Source organism: Odontesthes bonariensis, chromosome 7 (genome assembly GCF_027942865.1).
Source record: "Odontesthes bonariensis isolate fOdoBon6 chromosome 7, fOdoBon6.hap1, whole genome shotgun sequence".
NCBI classification, from domain to species: Eukaryota; Metazoa; Chordata; class Actinopteri; order Atheriniformes; family Atherinopsidae; genus Odontesthes; species Odontesthes bonariensis.
In genome coordinates, this window is record NC_134512.1 from 11,538,104 (window position 1) to 11,562,181 (window position 24,078).

A 24,078-nucleotide genomic window follows, 5' to 3' on the forward strand; every position below is an offset into this window, starting at 1 on the left:
AAAACTTATTTCTATGCCGACTTAAACTTGTCTTGTTATGAAAATCATAGCCGGAAAAATCTCTAACTTAACTAACTTAACACTGACCCCGGTGAGGTCCTGTCAAACCTAAACGACACTGGGATCTCACGTTGGATCGTTTTCTACTGTTCCTCAGAGATGGAGCGGAAAGTTGCTCGAGAATTTAGGCACAAGGTAAGATGATAAAACTACTTTGCTTCTGAAATATTGATTGAGTGGCTCATAGACAAAGCTCTTACCCACCTGGCTGGTGCGTCGCTGTCTCAGGTATCTCTGCCGGTGAGATGTTGCGCAGACAGAGGCCTCCGCAACAAGACCCAAGAAAAACAAAGAACTGCTAAACCAGTCAAAAATCAATTTAAAGAGACTGATTTGAAAAAGGAGACCATGTAAATCACTGAAAACAATCATTGGTATATAATAACGGAATTTAAAAATGCACAACTTCTGTTATTATCTTGGATAATTGTTCTCAAAATGAGCTCCCTCCACGACAGAGTTGTATTTGTCTTAAAAGAAATAGCAAATATTTATACAACACGTCTGTTAACTACTTAATTTTCTTGAAAATTTGTTTTGAAAATTATTTCAACATATTAATTCACGTTGAAGCATTGAGTTGAATACATGTTTTAGTTGCTAATTTGTTATTCAGTTTTCAGCCCACAATTACATCAAATTTGGCAGTTCTTTTAAGCATAACTATTCTTTTGTCCTGACAATAATCTTTGCCCACAATGATTGTCCTGTTTTACTCTTAGGATTAAAGATGAGGTAAACAGTCAGCTGAGGTCACCACATCCAACAGCAAACAAACAAACACAAAACAACCAAACAAAACAAAATTAGTGGGATTTTGATCCACATTATGTAGCAAGTCAATTTATACTCTGATTTGTGGTTGGTGTTAGCATATTCTTCCATATTTTTAGCTCCTGAAAAGGAAACAATGAGTAAAAGGTAAGGGACGAGGAAGGCTTGATATGTTCAGGGCTTTTTCCTGCTCCTGAGTGTACATGAATCACCACACAGCCATCTGTACTGCAGAGTCTCATATTGTGTTCACAAAGGGCAACTCAACATGAGATAATTTGCCAGATATGAGCAGCCGAGCAGAAGAGATGGGACAATTTACAGCTTTAATTAGAGGATGAGGAGAGGCCACTTCATAGTCAGGCTTTGTTCCTTTTGGGGGCCATTATCATAGTTATTTAATGAGTCTCAGTTTTAATTTAAGGATTTGTCTAAAGGTTCATCGAGTAACATTTAACACTACATCTTTAGTAAAGACAATCCACTAAATCCTGATCTCTAAACCAGACTTTTTAAAATGGGTGTGTTACTGATGACTGATGTCCCATCTTTTTGTTTTATGGTGCCAAAGTCTGTTGTTCATTCTGTGGGAGAAGCTAACCGAGCAAGAACCATTTATGGCGGTCATAAAGATTATTTTCCACACACCCATTGTAGGTCAGTTGACCTGCCTTCATTTCACACCCCTCATAAAATATTACAGATGCTTCAGAATATCAAGTTTGTATAGGGTAGTTATAACATCAACAAGTTTTGTATCTCAGACTGTTTAAGATGAGTTGTGTGTGTAGATGTTGGGTGTCATCTCTGAGATGTAAGGTGACACTACTGACCTTCCTGCTGCTGGCTCTCCTCAGCTGTCCCGCCTTTATTCTCTCCCAGGGGTTAGATGGTGTGGCAGGGGCAGCCGTTTATGTCACTCTACAGACCCTCACCATCCCAAAGCCTGACTTTAGCTTAGTTTAAGACAAATGTAGAAGTGGATAAAAGTGTGAAATGTGTATCAGTTTTTGGCCAAAGCGTTTCCTCAAAACTGTCCTGCTGCATCTGAGCCGTCATCAGGTTTGTATGCCTCCTGCACACACAGACGCACACATGGCCTACCCCCCGTGGCGCTGACAGAACCACAGGAGAGAGACACTGTGTATCTGTGAGCTGACTGAAGAGGATGGCACCGTTTCTGTTTTCTTGCAGGTGGAGCTGCTGATTGAAAATGAGGCAGAGAAGGATTACCTGTACGATGTTCTCCGCATGTATCACCAGTAAGTAACCATCTATCACTGCTCAGTGTGGTTATACTGTGTGTTGTCATTTTTTATTTGCAGTTCATTCATGCCTAAATGTCTCTGAAATAAAACCGTTAATGGCTATTGAACTGATCATTTCCGAAAAGAAGAACCACATTGAAAAGGAATTATTTAGGAGGGTTTTAGTCCAGCAAATATGTTGATGTGTATTTTCACATGAACAAATTTGATAAACGCTGGTGAAGTTTAAGGTTATGTTCCTATTTGCCAGAAATGCTGATTGTTTACTGTCATGTACTTGTCTAAATGTGTTTTACCCAGTATCTTGTATTTATTTATCCTATTTTCTTGTTAAATTTCTGCTCTTCGTCATGGTTTCTAAGGCTCAGGGGGCTCAGGCTACGTGTCTTTAAGGTTTCATTTCATCTTTGTACAGAGGCAGAGCCCTGTGGCCTCCCTGGCTAAGCCTCTGATCAGTTTCCACTGCGCTTTGACAAGCTTGGCCAGTTATCAACAAAAGCCCCCTTTTTTTTTTGTTCACCCTTCGAATGAGGGCTAAAATGACACCAATTAATAATTCAATATGAAGGCCCCTTGGACATTAGCTTTTATGTAGCTGCTTTTGTTGCTATTCTAATTGTCTTTTGTCTTCTTTTAAATTGTAACAGATCAAGATAGGGTTGTCTTTTCCATCAGCATGTAGATGGGATAGTTTTACCCTTCTTCTCTTGTTAAAAATAGAAAATAAAACATGATGTTTTCAGGTCCTGGGGAGTACTGTTGCTCCCTTTGGAGACTTTTGTGACTCCAAAGGGAGCTGGACTATCTCATAAATTGTGGTAGCTTTGTGCAAAGTATGAAAAATTGAAAACATGATGTTGTTAAGTTTATCTCTCCAACACAGATGACCAAAAATGCTGTTATGAATAAGTTAACCCTGTAAAAAACAACAAACACAAGGAAAAACATACCAACACAAACATTATACAGCAAGAGAGAGGTGCACAAATGTGGATATGAGAGGAGATTGAAGGATTTGAGGATGAAAAAAGCTATTGACAAAAAAACTTTTTTATATTAGCTTATGTAAGGCATGAGGTAATGTAATATCCAACAACAGCAGGTCTAACAATTGTAGGCCTTCATCTTTTAGATTCAGTTGTGATGGTCGCATTGAAAGTATTAAGGCAGGTCTCATATTGAATTTTAAGAGTAACAGGCAGCCGATAAAGAGAGGCTAGCTTTGGCTGCATTTTGGGCCATCTGCAGGTGAGTGTGTGAGAGCTTTGGAAGTTCTAAAAGTAGGAAAGAGTGATAGTCCCATCGCGATGTATTGAAGACATGATGCACTTTCAACATATTGTGGAAAGAGAGACTTGTCTTGAGCTTGGAGATGGTGCCTAACTGTTTCTGACTACAACTTCAATTCATGAAAAATATTAGCTCATCTTGAATTTGATGGCAGCAGCAGTTTTGTAAATTGTTGAATGGTCAGTCCAGCACACAGACTCTTCTACTCCAAACCTTTGTAATAGATGCAGTATGGGATTTAGCATCGTCCTGCTGAAATACGCATGGCCTTCCCCGAAAAAGACGTCATCTGGATGGGAGCATATGTTGCTCTAAAACCTTATCATAGCTTTCAGCACAGATGGTGCCTTTGCAGATGTGGAACTTTGGCACCAATGCATTCCCATAGCATCACAGATTTACACTTTTCAACTGAGCACTGATGAGCCAGATAGTCATATTTCATGATCATGTTCACTTACGTGCATGATAGAGCTTTAGTCTGAATTTATGGTTGTCAGTGTTCACAGACAATGATTTCTGGAAGTGTTCCTGAGCCCATGCAGTTATATCCAAGACAAAATTGTGTCGGTCTTTAATGCAGAGCTGCTTTAGGGCCCAAAGATTGCGGGCATCCAATATTGATTTTGCACACATAGATGTCTCCAGACTCTCAGAATCTTCTGATGATTACATGTACTGAAGATGATTGACTATTCAAAGTATATTCAAACTCCCCAATTCGTAGATGGGGTTTTGGGTGTAGATTGCTGAACCTTTGCCCAGCTCTACCTATAACAGACTCTGCCTGTTTAAGTTACGTTTTTATATTCTAGTGTTTTATTGACCTGTTTACAATTTTCCAAATTAATTGCAACAAATTCCTCAAGCTGTGTCTTTTTAGTACAAACTACTTTTCCACCTCTTTGTTGCAACTTTTTGGATATTTGTGTTGATGCCATCAAAGTCAAGATGAGCTAATATTTGTCATGAAAAGGCAAAAATTCTCACCTTGAATATTTATATTCTAAACAGCTTCCAGTGTTTTGTATTCACTTAGAACTGAGCCTGCAAAACCTATGTTCTTCGTCTGTGCTTCGTCTGTGCTTGAAGCTTGTCATGGAAATATTAGTAAAAGAAGCATCTCAGTGTCTTTCTTTGTCTTTTAATCTTTGCAAAGGGAGCATTACAAGACACTTGAGTCAAACACAGTCCCCAAATGCTTTTTCGTGGCCTCAAAAAGCAGAAGTTTACGAGAAAAAAGTTGACAACTCTATATAGATAAATTGTGCCTGAAGCATAAAACAGTGTGGACTGGCGTATGGTTGAACTTTTCTCCTCTCGTTTCCCAGGTCGATGGACTTGCCCGTACTGGTGGGAGACCTGAAACTGGTAATCAACGAGCCAAAGCGCCTCCCGCTGTTTGACGCCATCAGACCTCTCATCCCACTCAAACACCAGGTGGAGTATGATATGCTCACCCCCAAGAGGTCACGGTGAGTACAGCATGAACATTTGTTTTCTTCAGGACATCATCACAACTTTACCTTTCCTCATTTTGTGCTGGTCACAATTCTTTTTTTTATACTTTCACCCACCTGTTGATGGTGCAGGAAGCTGAAAGAGGTGCGTTTGGATCGAACACACCGTGATGGACTGGGTTTGAGTGTCCGAGGAGGGCTGGAGTTTGGCTGTGGTCTCTACATATCACAGATTGTCAAAGATGGACAGGGTGATAATGTTGGCCTTCAGGTATGGACACATTTGTTAATTTTCTGTGTACTCTGTTTTGTTTTATTTCCTCCTTGTTATCTACCTGTTTCTACATAATTTTGCATACTTATAAAGCATTGACTTAAAAGCTGCACCTATGTGAATAAAAGTATTTGGCCTTATAGTAGCTGTAGAATATCTGATAGTTATTAACTATACAATACTATTGTTCTCCAGTTAAGTAGTGTACATGTGTGCATCCACAGTATTCTATTCTAACTTTTAGCATTTTGTTTGCACTTTTTTGGTTTCGACATGCCACAGAAGCAGTTCAATTGTTCTGTTTGGGTTTGTTCTGGCCTGTGGCCCAGTCATAACAGCAGAGTCCTCTAGGTGGAGTTAACACCACGTTTGTTAAACAGTGTTAACGTCGATGAATAAATTAATGAAAGTGCTTAGATCTTTATCTCACTATATTCAATTTTGGTGACTTACAATAAACGTAATACTGATGTATTTGGAGGAGATGGTCTCTTGTTTAAAATGTATTAAACTCGTCAGTCAAAAACATAGCAGCTGTGCTGTTGAATGTTAGTAAATGTGGTATATTATGCTCTTATTGATGACTAAATTACATTACCCTCACAGGGAAATTGACTTGTAGTAGCAAATTAAAAGCTGCTCAAATTATTGTTTGTGAATATGTTCTGTTGCCATGATCAGTAACCTTATGAAAAAAAAGAAAAAGCCAGAAATGGTTGAGCACTTACAGAATATGATAGTGTACATCACCACCAGGACCTGATAACTAACAAGGTGAAATCAGTGGCTGCTACAGGATCCCAGATTCATGTGTGTCAGGTTTACTGTCCTGTATGTGGTGTATCAATTAAGTCCACAGCCTTCCTTTTTCAAGCAAATAGAATGTTTTTGAGTAAGTGGCCCAGATCTGCTTTATTCAAGAAATAATAAAGCAATCCATGAAAGCTACCGATTTACCTCAAAGGACAATATAAATCTATCTCTGTATATTTCTATCTTTCAAAGAAATTTATGGAAAAAAAATTGCTTGTCCACAGTTCAAGACTTCATGTTATACTTTACGGTCAAAACATTTTTTGTTCCTTGGTCTTAGTCTGACGCTTAATGTATTCATTTTGCAACAAAACACAACATAAACTGACTAACCTGAAAGATTTCCATTAAAAATGTATATTTTTAAACATCTATACCCAAAGAATTGGACTCTTAGTGTGGTAATTAGTCTGAAATACTTTCATTAAACTAAATGTAAATCAATTTAATGAAGGACAGTGTAATTTGTATGACTTAATCTATAGATCACACAAATCAAATGATAAGTTTGTTCAACAAACAGGAACATATATGTAAGTGTTTGACTCACAGCAACCTCCTCTCTGAGTTTGACAGATATATTGAAATTGCCTGTGCCGCCTATAAATTCTCCTCCATGTTGATTCATAGGTTGGTGATGAGATTGTGCGCATCAATGGGTACTCCATCTCGTCCTGTATCCACGAGGAGGTCATCAGTCTCATCAAAACGAAAAAGATTGTGTCTCTTAAAGTTCGGCGTATGTCAGACTTTTGCTTTTTATTTATTTGTTTTTGAATATAGCATACTGATATAAATTGCTCTATTTATGTTCTATTTTCTCACTCTACAGATGTGGGCATGATCCCAGTGAAAAGGTAACATCTTTGTTCCTTTTTCATGCTTCCTGTTGTTGCACTTCATGTGCAGACTTCACCGTGCCGTCTTTGCTTTTTCCCATTCCTCCAGCTCGTCAGATGAACCCCTCAAGTGGCAGTTTGTGGACCAGTTTGTGTCCGAGTCCGGGGTAAGAGATTTGGTTTCACCTTGACAGCTTTACCCAGCTTATGGACCTTTATTTGATATTCCTCTGTACTTCTCTAGGAAAAGAAAAGCAGTGTAGCTGGCTTGACCTCCATTGGTGGGAAGGAGATCAAAGAGAAGAAAGTTTTCCTCAGTCTTGTGGGCACTAAGGGTATGGGTATCAGCATTTCCAGTGGTCCAACCCAGAAACCTGGTATCTATATCAGTAATGTTAAGCCAGGCTCCCTCGCTTCCGAAGTTGGACTTGAGGTGATTCTTTTCAAAAGGCCACAAAGCCTCTATGAAATGTTTTCACTCATAAACCAACATGCAGCGAACTGTAAATGTCTCTTATCCAACTGCAGGCTGGAGACCAGATTGTGGAGGTGAATGGAGTGGATTTTACCACCGTGGACCACAAAGAGGTGGATTTGATTGAATTATTTATCCAATTTTGATAATCACAGTTTCATTACAATGTTTCCTCACCATTAAATCCATTTATTACATGTTCCTGTAGCACCATGACAATGTTTTTAAACACCAGTACTCTTCTGATATCAGTAGGAATTAGTCTCCCATCACCCTGCCAAAAATCCTTTAACTGGCTAACGGAGAAAACAAAACCTTGAAGTATTAGCGCAGTCTTTTTGAGAAACTGTTGCAGTCTTTCATTTAGTGTTTTGTTTGTATTAAAACGGTTTCATATGTTGAAATTTTCAGGCCGTCAGAGCCCTGAAGAGCAGCAGGAGTCTGACTATCACAGTTCTCACAGGAGCTGTAAGTACACCCTGTTTTTTCTGTCCAGTGATAAATTATAATATCATACAGTGTACATGCATTCCTTTGATGACAGAACAAGATGCTGAAGGCTAAATGGCTCAAACTATTTATTCTGCTGGCATCAAAGACTAATATTTAGATAAGGAAAAAGCTGGAATTCAGATCAAATCTGCTTTATTCCCTTTGTAAATATGTCTATGTCAGGAAGTAAATACGTTTACACATCATCTTTAATGGATGTTGGAAACTTCTTCCTCCTTACTATTCCTGCATTGCACAGAATAATGTTCCTATTTGTTTAGATAACATCAAATTACCAATCCTTTGCCTCAGCCTGACTGTCTGCAGAAGCGACATTTATCCTCAGTCGACTCTCTTGGCAGGTTGTTTGCTCTGGAACTCGTTGAAGAGGACTGTGTGAGACAAGCAGTCCTGTTTTATTATGTCTCCTTTAGTACCTGTCTGATGCATTTATCAGTGAGTTTGTTTTTGTTTGGACATCACTGTTATAGGTGATTGAAAGTCAGGGCTGTGTTCCAAAATCAGATGGAAGCTATTTATATGTGACACTTTGTGCCTTTCTTGCCCTCTATCTCAAAGGGAAGTTGTTGTATGCGTAAGGCAAGATCCCTGAAACAATCAATAGTTGGGAATATACACACCTACAATGTACAGAATGTTTTACATTTGCATTTGATAGGTTTTTCTACTTGCATGGGTGCTAGAAATGGGCCAACAAGTCAGAAGCTACACAGACAGTTTACAATATTTTAAGATTGTAGAATTACCTAAGTTATTAAATGTAATTCATGGAAATCATCATAACCTAACAATTTAAGTGTTAAGGCACAGCTATACTGAACATTTTTTTGAGCCAGTGTGTAGCCCCAAATATTGAATTAGTTGTAACCAAAGTAAGCAAACCAGATATGAAGACACTTTGAGAGGATCAATTCATGAAGCAAAAGCATGTTAACTGAGAGATAAAAAAAAAAGCAAAAAAAAAAGCATTTGAAATGAAAAGCTGTTTTTTGAGCATCATTTTGATAAAATGGCAAATACACAAATTGCTTTAATCCTGTACATCACAGTTTTATGGGCATGAATGAGCCTCCAAAGTTCTCAGATGACAAAAACTGACATCTTTCATCTCTGCCTTGTATGGAAACCTGGTTTGAACATACCTGCCTGCCACCAGAGCCAAAAAGTTTGAGAACCCCTGCTGTAGGTCATGTCATTCCCTGATTATCTTCTCTGGTTGTTATCACCCTCACAGGGCAGCGATCTGTTTATGACAGATGAGGAGCGTCACGCAGTGGAGACCCGCAGAGAGCTGGACAGGCAGGAGCTGATGCACCAGAAAAAGGTGGCAATGGAAACCAACAGAATCCTTAAAGAGCAGCAGGAACAAGAGAGACAGTAAGGGAACAACTTCTAATTAACTTTGTCTCAACACAAGATAGATCTATTGCTGCGTGTGGTGTGACATAATGAGAGTCATGAAGGATTGTAGACTCTTTGTGTGTCCTACTTTCCGTGACTATTCTGTTCTGACTCAAAAACGATGCTGTTACATAAGATTTAGATCACAAGAGAAAAAGCTAACAATGCTCTAATGTTTTGTTTGGAGTGCCAACAGAAAGTTTTCAGTCTTTTGAGTTTTCCACATTTTGTTATGGTTCTGACTCTTCTTAAATAGATTTTCTCTGGTGAGTTCTGATGCCACGTGTTCCTAAGATGGCTATTGTTAAATATACTAGAAGATTTCTGTAGCAATGTAGCAATGTACTTACAAGACTTGATAGTAAGCCTTAAGCCACGAACAGGTTTGGTAGATATAGAAATCAGGGACAAAGTGCGTCGTTCAGACAAGAGCCGCTTTCGGACAAGGAACCAGTTTCATGCTGTTACTTTTCATTCTATAAATGGGAAAAAATAGTGTACACTGTATAGTTTTTGTGACAGGTTCAAAATAATTATTACTAAATATTCAAAAACTGTGAGCTTTAAGTCCAACTATCAAATCAAATCAAATTTATTTATATAGCACATTTAATGTACAAAACAATTCAAAGTGCTTTACTTAAAATAAAAGCATTGCAGCAGGGAGTGGAAGAAGCATTAAAAATACATAAAAGAATATAAAGAGAAACAAATAAAATAATTTAAATGAATTTAAAAACAAGCAACAGTCCAGATAAATTAAAAGATATCGTGCAGATTTCATGCATAGACACGTGAGAAAAGAAATGTTTTTAACCTGGATTTAAAAATGTCTACATTTGGTGAAAGTTTAATCTCCACTGGCAGTTTGTTCCACTTGTTGGCAGCATAACAGCTAAATGCTGCTTCTCCATGTTTAGTCTGGACTCTGGACTGGACCAGCTGGCCTGAGTCCTTGGATCTCAGAGGTCTGCTGGGTTTATATTCTCTGAACATGTCACAGATGTATTTTGGGCCTAAACCGTTCTGGGATTTGTAAACCATCAGCAGGCTTTTAAAATCTATTCTGTGACTGACTGGAAGCCAGTGTAAAGATTTTAAAACTGCTGTGATGTGTTCAGTTCTCTTAGTCCGGGTTAAAACTCCAGCAGCAGCGTTCTGGATGAGCTGCAGATGTTTAATGCTCTTTTTGGGAAGTCCAGTTAAAAGAGCATTACAAAATACAACTATACAGCTTCAAAATCCTCTGTAACTTAGTTATTGTATTTATAGATGTTTGATTCTCCCTGTGTGGATCAAACTTCTTCATTTCAATCAGAAATCCCGAATTAAAGGAAGAATGACTCCACAAACGCAGAAGTGTTTCAGCTACAAAGTCAGTAAACAGGATTTTCATTCTGGGCAAGACCTTGTATTGTTCTGTTCCTGCATCACCATGTAGATTTATGTGCCCTTCACTAAATCATTTACACATTTCTCAAGCGCTGGAAAATTCATCAGACATCCTTTTTTTGTCAATGCTTTGATGTCAGCAGTATCTGAGAATGAATAATACTGTATCGACCGCATGTCATATGATGTAGAGCTGACATTCTCTCACAGACTTGATAGCAGCCATAAACTGGATGAAAGTCATATATCCCCTTTTTATTGCCTTACTGTGTGCCTAGAGCTTTATGTTGAGACCTTTATGTTTATGGTCTCTTTTACAGGAGAAAGATGGAGATCTCTCAGAAAACTGCAGAGGAAGACGAGCGCTATAAGGGAGAGATGGAAAAGTACACAACTGTTTTATGTTTTCAGTGACTATCAAGTACCAACCCGATATTGTTTTAGGGTTTATGAAATGTCTCCCACCTCTAGGATTGAAGCTGTGGAGAGGAAACACAACAGAGAGTGGGAGGAGGACTGGGGAGCCAAGGAAAGGACAAAAGCCCCCAAGAGTCCCCGCTCTCCGAAGAGCCCCGCACCCGTCGCGCCTAAAATGAAAACCCCGACTCCAAAGGCCAAGAGTTCTCGTACGAATGCATAACAGCGTCTTCTTCCTAAAATGCATGAATCCTCTGTTTACTCACACTTCTTCTGAAACCATGAAGTCACCTGTGCTTCCATCCCATTTATCCTTTTTCTCTGCATGCTCCCTGTCTGTCACTGCTGTGTGCTGTGCTGCTTTTTACGGCCTTTCCTCTAAGCTGGTGAAGCCTTCATAGAGGAAGATGAGGAGGATGAGCAGGATGCACAAGTGAGTCTGGAGTTCTGGCTGTCACTGTGACAGCTGTTGTAGGAGGAAGGCTGAGCAAATCGGTACTTAAAAGACAAGGGTGAAGTTTCCTTTGACAACCAATTTGTAGGAAGCATATATTAAACTTTTTGTTGCTAGATGCTTCTGAACGTTATTAACAGAGAAGTGATTCCAGCTCTTTCATGTGAAGCTTTCTTGCTTCACATGAAAGGCATTTTTGCCTGTTTAGTTTTAAAGGTGATTAAGCTCTTAATATGAGTGCAGTCTATTCTTTTTTCTCTCTGAGAGCTGAACTGTGGCTTTATTTGTCAGGCCTTGCATTTTAAAAAGGATATGATAAACTGCATGCAGTCTGCTGTGGTTGGATCTAAACTACTGTTGGATTCAATTGATACTTTCCTGAGTGACCTGTGTTCATCTCCGTCCTTAGCATTTGGCTGGTTTTATCGATATGAAGGGAAACTGCCATCACTACACAAGGTACTGTCAGCTGTTTGCGGTGTTTGAGGGTGGCTAAAAAAGAAAATCAGCTTTCTAACTGGTCTTTACATCATCATGTAAATGTGGTTGTTTGAAAGTAGGAAGTTTTATTCTTGGAAATATTCACAAAACTGAACTTGTGTCCTGAGGTTTTGTCACTGCAATGTCCCTTGTTGCATGTCGTGCCGTGCAGTTTGGATCAGCCGTTTGTCTGTTCCTTGAATTTTACTTTCACCGATTGATGACTCCTCAGAAAGGAGAAAAGAAGAAGAAAAAGAAGAAAGTTTCCAACACAGACACACTACAGGAGCAGAGAAAAAACAAGAAGGAGATGGAGTTTGAGCTGAAACTGGCTAAAGAGAAAGAAGAGATGTATGAACGAGAGAAGCAACTTAAGATCAATCGGCTGGTTCAGGAGGTATTAAAAGAAGAGTTTTTCATGTGGATAGCATCAAAGTCAGACAACATAAAAGTGGATCACATCTTATGTTTATTTATATATTTTGGCTTGCGTTTTTTCTAGTAGATCCCTGTTGTGTGCCTTGGTCATTTGATAGCTAAGCATGTGAGCGTATGTGACGGACGGTTTGATGCTGCTTGGCTCTTCCTCCACACCAGGTTTCAGAGACGGAAAGGGAGGACCTAGAGGAGTCAGAGAAAGTGCAACACTGGGTGGAGCGTCTGTGTCAGACCCGGTTGGAGCAGATCTCGTGTGTGGAGAGCGAATCCCCAGAGGTACAGAGTGAGACGACCTCTGTGAGAACCTCTCCATACTGAGAGCTCCTCAGCAGTTGAATGTTGCTCCTTATAATGTTAAAAATGTGCAAACTCTTCAGCGTTGACCAAAAACAACATCAGCTAATTCCTAAAAGTAGATAAAGCAAACCCATGAAACAAATGAGCCACAAATTGGTTACATGATCATTCGTTGAAGTACTGTGATCCAGTACTGTGAGTTGCTCTAAATATTTCCGTCAGATCAGTCCTCCACAATGCTTTGATTTAGATTTCCTAGCTGGGATATGAAACATCAGACAAAGTACTGTTACACCATTATTAGAGCATTTATTTCTTATATTAAGTGAACTAAATGACTAATGATGACAAAGCAAAAGAAAAAGAGTTTAAACTTTCAGCAGTTAAGTTGAGGTTCGACACAGAGAGAGGAGACTTGATAACCATGTAGATTGATGTAAATCACCCTGAAAATCTGAGCAGTTCAAAGTATATGAATAAAGTCTGACTAGTTTACTACAGTTTCTAAAGTAAATACTACTGCAAACTGTCTACCATTAACATTTTTTCTTGTACCTTTATAAAGAATGAGGAGAGCTCTAAAAGGCTTTACACTGATTCAGCCCTACTCTAATGTTAAATAAACATGGGCAGTGACTAAGACATACTTTTCTGTCTGCATAGTACACTATATGTGTAAAAGCTTTAAGCTTTAATCATTAAATACAGATTTAAAAGAGATTTAACTTGTGAGGTGAAATATCTGTCGTTTCATTATGACTTAAAGCTCTCCCCGCCACGCTCTCCTGCCTCTGAGCCAAAGGTGAAGCGCTTCGCTGGTGGTCTCCATCTGGCCACCACTGATCTGGATGACATCAACCTGGACCAGTTGGATCAGAGCCTGAAGGGACCTCTAAAAAAACTAGCTCCCACCCAGCCGAACACCAGTCAGCCGCCCCCTCCCTTACCTCTTCCTCCACCCTCGGCCAAGCTGAACCCAACCATCCCTAACTACACCCCTTCGTCTCAAGTATCACCACAGCGTCGGCCCCCTTCCCCACCCAGTGCTAGAAAACCTCCCTCCACCCCATCTACTCTGACCCACAGGGGACGTAGGCCTCACCCACAGCCCCACCCCTCCCAACATCCTCGCCCGCCGTCCTCACATTACCCTCCCCCCTCTCAGTCCTCGTGGCCTCCATCATCCCCTCAGCCCGCACCTCGACCTTCTCCTCCGCCACCCCCGCCTCCTCCACCACCACCACCACCACCTCCGCCTCCACCCCCTCCCCCACAGCACTCTGATGAACATTTAAGCCCTCTCACTGGTTACCGCCAGCATCATCATCATCATCACCTCCAACATCCTCCCAGTCCTCCTGAGCACAGGAGCGAGTGGGAGGCAGGCGGTTATCTCCCCAGAGGGGGGATTTACTCATCCAACACCAGTGAAATGTCCTACCCATCCAGCCCAAAGGTTGGATTTGTTCATGCTTCTTCGTGTGAGAAGTATGATGAGTGAGGCTTGCTTTTCTTTCGTAATATTTATGTACTCTTGGCATGTTTTTTCCTTCAGAATTAAGACATTTTCTGTAGTAAGATTTGAAGCAAATCTCCTTAGTACACAGGTTTGTGTGCATGTGGTTTTATGCATGAATAGAGAGGTGTACATTGTGTTAGTCTGATTAAACTGGATAGGTAGCTCTCTTTGTTTGTAGCTGTGTTTTTTCTCTATTGAGTGGGATGCTGTCTGTGGTGTGCAGAGGTAAAACTTTCACAGAGTGCCTGTGTGTGTGCTGCTGTTTGAAGAGGTGTAGATTTTTTGGAGGGTTTGCAGCAGATGCTGTTGAAATCAATTTCATGTTGTGATGTCTAAGAAAATAAAAGGGAATTAGGGTGTGTGTTGCTGGAGGGCTGAAAGCTTCATTGTGTTCTACTGCGGTGTAGGTGATGAGAAATACCTCCCATGCCAGTCGTATTTCCAATTCTAGCAGTCTGCTGGTGAGTCTCCTTTTGTGAAAATTACATCAAAATGATGAGCTTATGAATGTGTTGCTTTAAAACATGGTCTTTCACCAATAGCAACTAGCTCCCAGTCCCCCCAACCAGAGGCGTCAAATGGTCCCCGTCATGTCCAAGCCCGTCATGCTCCCCCAGTCGCAGACCCACCGACCAGATCCCCACAGATCTGCCCTCCGTTCTGATGGCCTGGTACGAGACACATCTGCACTCCCCCCCAGCAAAAGCCTCTATCCAGCTTAATCAAGTCAAAGTGCATCAGACATCTGTCACAGTATGCCATCAGCTGTCTCAAGTATCAATCTAGGCCTCTTGTGAGCTCAGGGAGTTTTCTAGTCTCTCCATCTGATTAATACAAACAATCTGTGTTTTTTTTTTTTAGATCATGTAGGTTACAGTAGGTTTTCCTTCCTCTCAGAAACTCTGATAAAATTGAACAGGCTATGTTTTCCAATCTATATTTACCTCGGATAAGTTGACTGAGCAATCCTTTTTACCATTCCACTTCACATGAACAGTCAGGCTGCCAGCTGAGCTCCTAGTACAACCACTGCCTTCAGCATCTGCAGCCAGAGTTGAAAAAGCATTCTCAAACTGCGTTAATTGTAGCAGTGTTAGCAGGAGATGCAATAAATCATTCACTTTACTTCTGATTGGATGAGTATGCAAGCTGGCAAATTAGCTTTTTCGTAATTCCACGCTCAAGTTTACTATTGATTTTTTTTGGGATTCATGTAGTGATGAGATTTAAGCTGAATTATATTAAAGCTATTTCATGATATTGAGCTGTTTTAGGTTTGTTACTGTTTATTTATGAGAACAGTCTTTGGAGTTGTGTGCTGATGTGGACTGTAGCGCTGCAACAAATGATCTGATCAGCGGTTATTTTGATTGTCGAGCGTTATTTATTGTTTATTTTCCAACAAAAAGGCTGGATATTCAATGCTCTCGTACTCAATTGGGAATATTTGAAACTTTTCACATTATACCAAACAAAGTTCCAAGTTTCATTATATTCTACAGACCAAATGAGAAAATAGTCAATATTTGTTGGGTGCTGCCAGTTAACAGCTCGTCACACTGAGCCCTCCTATTCTGCTGCAGCGATGTAGAAGCATATCAATGTAGGATTTGGTAACAGGTGAACCAAAGGGTAACAAATATGGTGTAGTCAAATGGAAGTCACTTCCGTAAATCCACTGTATCAGCTGCCTTGTTTTGTGTTTCAGCCTCAGGAAATGCTAAAGCGGATGGTGCCTTTCAACACGTCTTTTAAGTCAAACAACAAACTACAAGTAACCCCCCACCTCTTCATCACTTAATCTCTTATTGCTCTTGAGTGCCTTTCTCCTGTTCTTCTTTGGTGCTTTGTCTCCATGCTCACACACCCGGTTAGCTCATGGTTGACTGAAACCTCAGTGATGACGCTCCTTTATTTTTCACAGTCCCTCTTCTGCTGGCTGCACGACTGCCTTTTTATTGAATAGCTCACCCATGATTGCACTTTTATTGATTTGGACAGTGGTGGTGAACATGATGCATAGTGTGGAAATGCATGTAACATTGTTGAAACGACACTGCAGTCATTGGTTTTGTTTTTTTATTGGCAAAAGATGGCTTACACTGTAGGAATGGTCCTTTAAAGGTTCAATGAAGACTCCCAGTGGTTCTGACCTGTCCGGCCACTCATGCCAGTGCAGTGTGGATTATGAGAGGGCAAAGAGGTGGCTGTTTTTACCTTTTACTTGAATGAATATTAACAGATTTTTCTACAATAACAAATACCACATCAGTCGTATTGACTTAGCAGATGTCAGCCGCTGGATCACGCTCCAACAAATAAAACATATCATGCAGGACGTCTTTAAAAAAAAAAAAAGTATAATAAACTTGGAGTACCTGTGTAGAAAACTGGAAACCAAAAGCTACTTTATGTGTGTTTATTCTGCAGTGAGAAAAATGACTGAGCTGAACAAACACGATGTCCTCCCTCTGAGAGCTTTGTTCCGTTTCCTTCCTCCTCCTTCCATGAAATTAAATAGCTGTCATCTTAAGATAAACTGATGGTTAGCACGGAAGTTACTGTAAATTACTGTTGTCGTTATTGGATTTATTGTGTTTTTTTTTGTTTTGTTTTTTTTAGATTAGCAATCGCGTCTCCGTGGCTTCTTTTTTTGTAGAGTTGGATTTAACAGTTAACATAGCACTGGTTGTCAAAGGAAATCTGAGCTCTTGTTACACAGCTTGTGTTCACAGAGATGTTCTGTTAATTGTTTACATATTGATCAGTTTTAATGAACTGTATGTTGTTGTTTTTTTTTTCAGGGATTTCAGAAAAATGTGGAAGACTTTGATCCCTACTCCATGGTATTGTATGCCTGTGTGAATTCTTCTGTATGAGAATCAGTTTGAGAATAGCTAAAGGTTACATAATGTGCTTAGAATATTATTACAGATGCTTTAAGAATAAATTAAAACGAGCAATGCAACAACATTATATATCGATTAAAAAAAATAAAAAATAATACTCTATTTACCATATAAAATCTCATGGTTTAGCCTGTAAACGAGCTATTGTAGCTAAGTAAGTGAACTTCTGGTACCTACAGTTGCCAGTGGGTCCAAAAAGGCAGTCTACTTTTTACAGACTCTATGACACACCTTCTTCGTGTTAATAGTTACATTTTAAGGGGAAGGCAGGTTTCTGACTTTGGTTTAGGGTTAAAGTTTAGGCTGTTAATGTCACAGCCAGGTCCACAGTTTTCTGTTTCAGGCTCTGGTTGCTTGGTAAACCACTTGTATTATTCCTACATCGAAGGCGTCATAGGTCACACAACTATATAATCTGATCCTGTTTGAATCTGATTTAATATTCTCAAAGCTGACATCAGTGTTATTACTTAATTAAGGTTGCACATATATGTTGATCACTCTGTTCTTGACCACTTCCAGTTGCCAAACGGTTATTCAGCCTATCATGGCAGCATGTTATTGAATTTCATGAAAATCCATTCATTCTATTGTCAATCTCGGTTTAGATTTAGTGGTTGTTTCATCTTGTAAAGTAGGTGTGTTGTGGACCCTGTGAGGTCTCAGGTACACATTCAGTGTGTATAGCAATGTGTAAAAATATTTATTTTACATTGTCACCTCTGTTATTTTACTACTTCCTTCGTAACCACAGGTGAATCTGTTTTTGTGTCATTTCCATCTTAAATTCTTTGGTGACAGTTCTCCTCGGACCAGATTGCTGGCCGAGATGTGAGACTGCTGAGAATCAAAAAGGTAGTCACAGCCCTCACACGCTTAAGATAGCTCAGTTTAATGAGACAAATCTCTCTTGGTGCTTGTAAATTAGGATGCCTGATGGTGTTTTTGTCATTCATTCATCAGACTGGACAGCTTGATCTGGCTCTGGAGGGGGGGGCAGACTCTCCTTTGGGAAAGTTGGTGATATCATCTGTGTATGAAGGTGGTGCTGCTGATAGACACGGTCAGTTCATTTTTAACCTCCATGTTTTAACGTCATGACAGCTTTGCTCTGTAAGTTTCTTTTAAGATTTGCATGCACTGTGAGATCAGCACATAGTTTAGTAGCAGATTTCAACTGTGTTTCAGAAAGATTTTGTGGTATTTGTCACACATGTCTGAGTCTTTCCTTTATCACTTCAATATGTGTGTCACTAGGCAGGAACTTTTACAACGTTTGTTTTTATTCCTTTGAGGCATATATCATAGACAGATCTCAGTATAACACTACAGAGGTCAGTTTCACTACTGAAACAAAGCTATTGTTGAAACTAAAATCAACATGAAGGTAGGATTGAATTCAGTGTGTTTTGTATTTTATCACTATTAAAAGGATTTGCTTATTACATATCTGTTTTGTTTAGATTCATCTGTTCACTTTTCCAAAATTCAGTTATAATGCATGATGCGTGATAAACACCAAAGTGTATGTGCATTGTGTAGCTATAATTAGTTTTTTTTCCCTTTTTCTGCGAAGGTTAAATGGCGGCTAACCGTTTATGATGTGTTTGTAGGCGGGGTCGTCCCTGGGGATGAACTCATGGCTGTGAATGGGAAGATCCTGACCGATGCCACATTGACTGAGGGACAAAACTCTCTGGCACGGGCGTGGAACAGTGGAGGGGTATGACTGACTTCAAATGAAATACCATGTTGTGTTTCATTCATGATCCCCCTTATTAGCCACAACACTAAATGATTCATTGTGTGTCTTGTAGATTCAGCTCAAGTTCATATTTTCTGTTGATTAAGTCACATGCAAATTTAAAGTCTCTCCATCCTTTAGGATTGGGTCGATGTTGTGATTGCTGTGTCCCCTCCTAAAGACTATGAAGATGAAGTGTAAGCAGTCCGGTTTTATTTTTATTTTATTGATCAAGTACTGCATCTCTGCTATGTTTTATCTGACAAGTTAAAAATCTCATGTAATGATACAGTTGGTTCAGTAGTTTACGGTTTGTGGCTCGTGTATTTGTGTGTGTGCATGTGTATGCAGCCCTAAGTCAGCATCAGTCAGTCCCACTGTGAACAGAAAGGTGTTTGAAGGCAGTGCAACACTGTACAGACATGGCTACCTACTTCAGCAGTAGCCCTTCCTCTCCTCCTACCTCACCCTCGTCCTGGTAATCGCCTTAGTCTTCACCCCTCCTCTTCTTCACTGCACGTCAGAGGGGGTGTTTGGTGTGGAATTTGTTTTTGTTTGGGCCCCTTTTTTGTTCTTGAGGACATGTGACAGTCTCTCTGTCAATCAGAAGAAATCAAAGACAGTGGAGTAATTTGGTGTTTGTTTCCACCCAAACTGCCAGTTTCAGCTCGGCTTGTTCCACGAAAAGCTACCTTACTGTGACTGTATACGATGTATTGAGCTTAAATTGCCAAATTGTCCCGTTCAGTGACACAGTCTTGTTGTCTGGAGACATTTACAACTTGTGGTATCAGTAAGCTACCCCACTGTGTATCTGCCAAATCCATCCTCATTGAGCCTCTGTGGTGTTGTCCCATGTTGTCCAGTCATGGAGTCCTATGGGACTCCTGCCAGCCTTCAGCAGTTGTTCTGATTGATGTTGTCCCACAGGACTGTTACATGTTCTGAAACTTAATTTGCCTCCCAGTGTTGGATCAGGTTTGTTTTTTTTAATTGATAGCATATAAAATGCTATACAGATAAGAGTTTGAATTTCCTCAGCCATGAAAACAAGTGGAAAGACGATAAATTTGAAATTTGAAGTCGTCTGAAACTCAACTTCATACGTTTGTGTTGGTTTGTTTTGTTTAGTGTGCAGTGACTCAAACAAGCACGTAGTAATAGATGTATGTAATAAAGTAGCTCTAATAGAATTATATGTTATTGATCAATTCTTCTCATTTCTCCCGCAGGACATTCTTCTAGTCTCGTCAACCACTTGCCAATAAAACCAGATTGAACTCGAGGAAGCTTCACATTTGCAAAGAAATCACTTGAGATAATCTTTTCTACTTCTACTTTTCGTATCTCTCTGAGATTGGTCTAGTTGTCATATTGAGTGATACCATGCAATCAATATTCATTGTAACTATCTTGTTTTGTCAATGGATCGTCCAGTCAATATTAAGATCCCTCTGGTAGTCCTCTTCACTCCTGTGAAGCCAGGAAATGGTTCAGCTTATTAAACACACATGATCCTGCTGATCTTTTTGTAAACATCTGTCAGAATAAGAATGACAAATTAGTTAAAACAGATAAACTAATCAATAGCACATCTCTTATCTGCCTTTCCAAAGCCCAATAAAGGACTGTTCTGACTACGAGTGAGGTTCTGTTGTGGATACTGATTTTCTGATGCATCTTTTTTAAACACAGCCGTCGGCAACTTTTTTTTTGTCATATTAGCTTGAACTGTCATGGGATTCTGGAAGTAGAATATTAAATAGGCTGTTTAGGAAAAATCCCGAAATCTGTAGCTCCCTCTAAAGCCTGTAATCATGCCTGCAAAAATCGAGCGCTCCCGGCTGTTTTTGACCAATCACGTTAGGTTTATTATTTATCTATTATCTGTGCAGAACAGTCACCAACCACATCTTCCATGCTGAGCGTGAGTCTGCCCCAGCTTGTGTGCGCGCACACTGGTGTGAACTCACGTGCACAACCTCGTCCACAGAGGGGGAGGGGTTTGGGGGGGCGGTTTGGAGCTTGGTAGAGGTTGGGGGAGGGACCTGAAAGTTGTATCAGTTCGAATTTTCCAACTTTAGACTCGGAATTTTGAAAACCTGCCGACGGCAGCTTTAATGATGCATATGGGTTCAAGTGGCAAGTTTAGATGTGGATGTGATTTCTTTTTGAGTTCACAGTACAATATAAAGATTTCTGTCAACATTACCTTCTCTTACCTGGTATCTTTTGTGCTGATCTGTCTGTTTTTTTTCATAAAAACAACCATTTTTTAAAAATGTTTCAATGCATTACGCATTCATGGAAGACGCCACTTCTGTTACAATAAAAATAAATGTGGCATCTATTTCTTTTATTTTCTGCTGCAACGTCTTTGGAAAGCCTGCAGACCTTTTTAACTGGGATTTAGTACTTCAGTAACATTTTTATTCGTTATTATTTCTTTTTTTTTTTTATTTTTATTTTTTTTAATCCAATTTAAACTTTAGATGAGGTAGAAGTGAAAATATCCATTTTAGCTGGAGTTGGGCTGTAAGGTAAGGAAACTTATGGCGCTTTTCCACTAGCTTGCTTCAGCTCGGCTCGGCACGCTATTGCGTGTTTCCACTTGCACGCCGTACCTGCAACCGGCACGATTTTTCGTACCACCTCACGCTAGGCGTCCATTGTTCCGTCACGTCAACTTAACTCGCCGGATTGGATGCCTAGTGTCGCCGTGTTGCTACTACAGTGGGCGTGTATACGAAGTTTTAGATAGAATATACGGTAGAATGGCTCCGGGGGAAAGTACATAACTTGTGATTTTAACCAACCGAAGTTTCGGAGTTTTGGAGGGAAATTAATGTGTATAAATCGTCAGCAATGGAACATTATTTCATATTGCACCATGGATCTGGATCTGCGAGCGAGGAGAGCTGCTATTGTGCTGCTGCTGCGACACAGGAGATCACCTAATTTTTGCACCTTTTCTCTGATTTAAAAATGAAACATGAACAAGACATCTTGTGAAAACATGGCCATGGGTGTAATTTGGTTCTTTTGTTGAAATGAATGCCTATCACAATTATTGATAACGTTTAATCAACTACTCCACCTCTGCCCATGAAATAATTTGATGCACTGGATTGAACCTCTATTCCTTGATGGTCATTACTTTACTGCAAAAGTGGAGATGCTCACACAATTGCCTGATGTTTTAGGTGTGTTTATTCGCCTACAATCGTTTTAGCACAGCCATTCTGGCCACTGCTGCTGTTCATTTTGCCCGCAATAGCAATGACATGAGCAATACCCGAAACGTTCAGGGGTGAATAAACAAAGGGAAAAAAACTACATGATCTACTGTCATTGGGTAACGCACTCCGTCTGCCGAGGCAAATTTGCATAAACTTCGAGCGAGCCCAACTTTTTGACGTGCCGCAGGTCCCCCGCTCGCCGTGCCGGAATCCCAGCATGCTTTGCGAGCACGGCGACAACGATCGGCCGGATTTCATTGAAAATGAACTGAATGCGTTGGATACGGCTTGCGTTGACGGAACAATTGACGACTAGCGTCAGCCCTGGTTCCAAGTATGGCAAGCCTAAAGTGCCATATTGCGCATCTAAGTATCACGTTAAGATTGAAAATCACCCGCTAAAAGCGCCTGTTTCCCTGAAATTTCGCCGTTTTTTTTCGCCGTCTTTCACCAACAAGCGCCGCTTTTTACGTCTGCAATGATGGTTCCGCAAGAGGTAACGACGCTTTAACATTAGTTACCAATGTATGTCGATGGAAAACACTTTTACACGAAAAATGCATGGAAATGGATTCAAAATAACAGCGAAGTGCATGTGTAGGAGTTGTATTCCTAAAATTAAAGCTTTGTGAAACGACAATGCAGTGAACTTTGGCAACATTGCCACACAGAGATTTGTGCAGAACTATCTTGGTCTGGCTGCCTTGATCAGCGATTGGCCGCAACCACTTCAAATGCATTGGCTGTCGGAAAATTATTATTATTATCATATTAGGAAAACGCACGTCTTGAACGCGCGTATTGTCAGGTCAACACGTGCGTTCAAGACGTGCGTCGTTACCTAGACAACGCGCGTCTTGCGGAACCATCATTGCGGACGTAAAAAGCGGCGCTTGTTGGTGAAAGACGGCGAAAAAAACGGCGAAATTTCGGGGAAACGGGCGCTTTTAGCGGGTGAATTTCAATCTTAACGTGATACTTAGATGCGTAATATGGCACTTTAGGCTTGCCATATCCAAGCGTTACTAAAACGTGACGTCAGCTGACTGCCTTCCACTGATTGGGCGATGAGTGTCCACTGGAAGCGTCATAACGCGGATAATAAAAGCTGGCGTTAGCAACCGTTAGCTCACCTACAAACGTCGTCTTTTTGAAGCTCCTAACAAAAATCTCCGGTACTTTTCAATACTGTTTTGTCTGGCGGCCAGGAGTCTTCTCTGGCTCTCTTCTCTTGCCTTCTGTGCGACAAAAAGCCACAGGGTGAGCAGCAACACGCGCTGCCGTGTTACGACGACCCCGCCCACGTCGAGGAGGCACGAAGTGTAATGGAAACACAACCAAACCGAGCCGTGGCGAGCCGTGTAGAGGTAGTGGAAAAGCGCCATTACTGTATTTCAGTAAGCCAAACTTTTTTTTTTTTTTTAATAATTTTCAGCATGTAAAGAAATGAGCATTTAGATTATTTTGTTAGTTTTAAACGAACTTGAGGTCGTCTGTTTTGTCAGTCTGTGCCTCTCCATCTTCTTCCACTGTCTGCTTCGATTTATTTCAACCACAGAATGCCACAGTTTTGTAGTCAAGCGTCCGCAAGGGGCAATAGCGGTCCTTATTAAATAATGAAATGAAAGATTCCTTAGTGTGTTCATAATTCTGCTTTAGGTCAAGATCGAGGTCAATAAATAGGCCAGGATAAGATTCATATATGGCGTCTTAGAGTTTTAGTGATTTTGGTGATTTATTTTGACACATTTCTAAGGGGAAAAAACTTAAAAGAGGAGAAGTGTGCGTGCAGCTTAGCATGTAATGTTACATGTGTGTGGGTTTAGTGGACAGCATCAGACTTCACTCTTATGTAACCGCTGATTGCAGTCATCCACTCCGGGTTCATGTGGCGTCGTGGTTGTGTGTTTGGCTTTGTGACCTCCTAATACCGTTCATGACAGAGTCCAAAGGTGGCCTTACAAGATCTGCCTCTTAAGTCCTCCTCCTCCTTGTCTTCCTCCGCCTCCTCCGTGGTACCCG

The 24,078-nt window shown here is 40.3% G+C and overlaps 2 protein-coding genes across 4 annotated transcripts; both read left to right on the forward strand.

The window, feature by feature from the left end:
- Positions 1-95: 95 nt before the first annotated feature.
- Positions 96-20,460, forward strand: LOC142383770 (harmonin-like). 3 transcript variants are annotated; one of them, XM_075469481.1, is made up of 23 exons: positions 96-195; positions 2,029-2,096; positions 4,724-4,867; positions 4,985-5,123; positions 6,570-6,678; positions 6,772-6,796; positions 6,888-6,945; positions 7,023-7,211; positions 7,307-7,366; positions 7,665-7,721; positions 9,001-9,143; positions 10,880-10,945; positions 11,031-11,185; positions 11,840-11,889; positions 12,143-12,307; positions 12,508-12,624; positions 15,873-15,938; positions 16,969-17,010; positions 17,875-17,928; positions 18,037-18,136; positions 18,687-18,796; positions 18,959-19,014; positions 20,050-20,460. In XM_075469481.1, the coding sequence occupies exons 1-23, from the start codon at positions 160-162 to the stop codon at positions 20,060-20,062; spliced, it is 2,022 nt and encodes a 673-aa protein (XP_075325596.1). In that variant the 5' UTR covers positions 96-159; the 3' UTR covers positions 20,063-20,460. The 3 variants fall into 3 exon arrangements, with proteins under 3 accessions (XP_075325596.1, XP_075325594.1, XP_075325593.1); XM_075469479.1 differs by lacking the exons at positions 11,840-11,889; positions 12,143-12,307; positions 12,508-12,624; positions 15,873-15,938 and adding an exon at positions 11,360-11,409; XM_075469478.1 differs by lacking the exons at positions 96-195; positions 11,840-11,889; positions 12,143-12,307; positions 12,508-12,624; positions 15,873-15,938 and adding exons at positions 1,771-1,896; positions 11,360-11,409.
- LOC142384539 (uncharacterized) lies at positions 12,980-14,785 on the forward strand. The gene is made up of 2 exons (XM_075470842.1): positions 12,980-13,038; positions 13,354-14,785. Exons 1-2 carry the CDS (start codon positions 12,980-12,982, stop codon positions 14,144-14,146), a joined length of 852 nt encoding a protein of 283 aa, XP_075326957.1. The 3' UTR covers positions 14,147-14,785.
- Positions 20,461-24,078: the final 3,618 nt, after the last annotated feature.

Bases quoted from the DNA above. Each gene is read 5' to 3' on its own strand.
- LOC142383770 (XM_075469481.1), top strand. From the start codon at position 160: ATGGAGCGGAAAGTTGCTCGAGAATTTAGGCACAAG. The intron at 6,679-6,771 runs GTATGTCAGACT...CTCACTCTACAG, and splicing joins TGTGTCTCTTAAAGTTCGGC to ATGTGGGCATGATCCCAGTG. The intron at 12,625-15,872 runs GTACAGAGTGAG...TTTGTGTTTCAG, and splicing joins TGGAGAGCGAATCCCCAGAG to CCTCAGGAAATGCTAAAGCG.
- LOC142384539 (XM_075470842.1), top strand. From the start codon at position 12,980: ATGACTAATGATGACAAAGCAAAAGAAAAAGAGTTTAAACTTTCAGCA. The intron at 13,039-13,353 runs GTTCGACACAGA...CATTAAATACAG, and splicing joins CTTTCAGCAGTTAAGTTGAG to ATTTAAAAGAGATTTAACTT.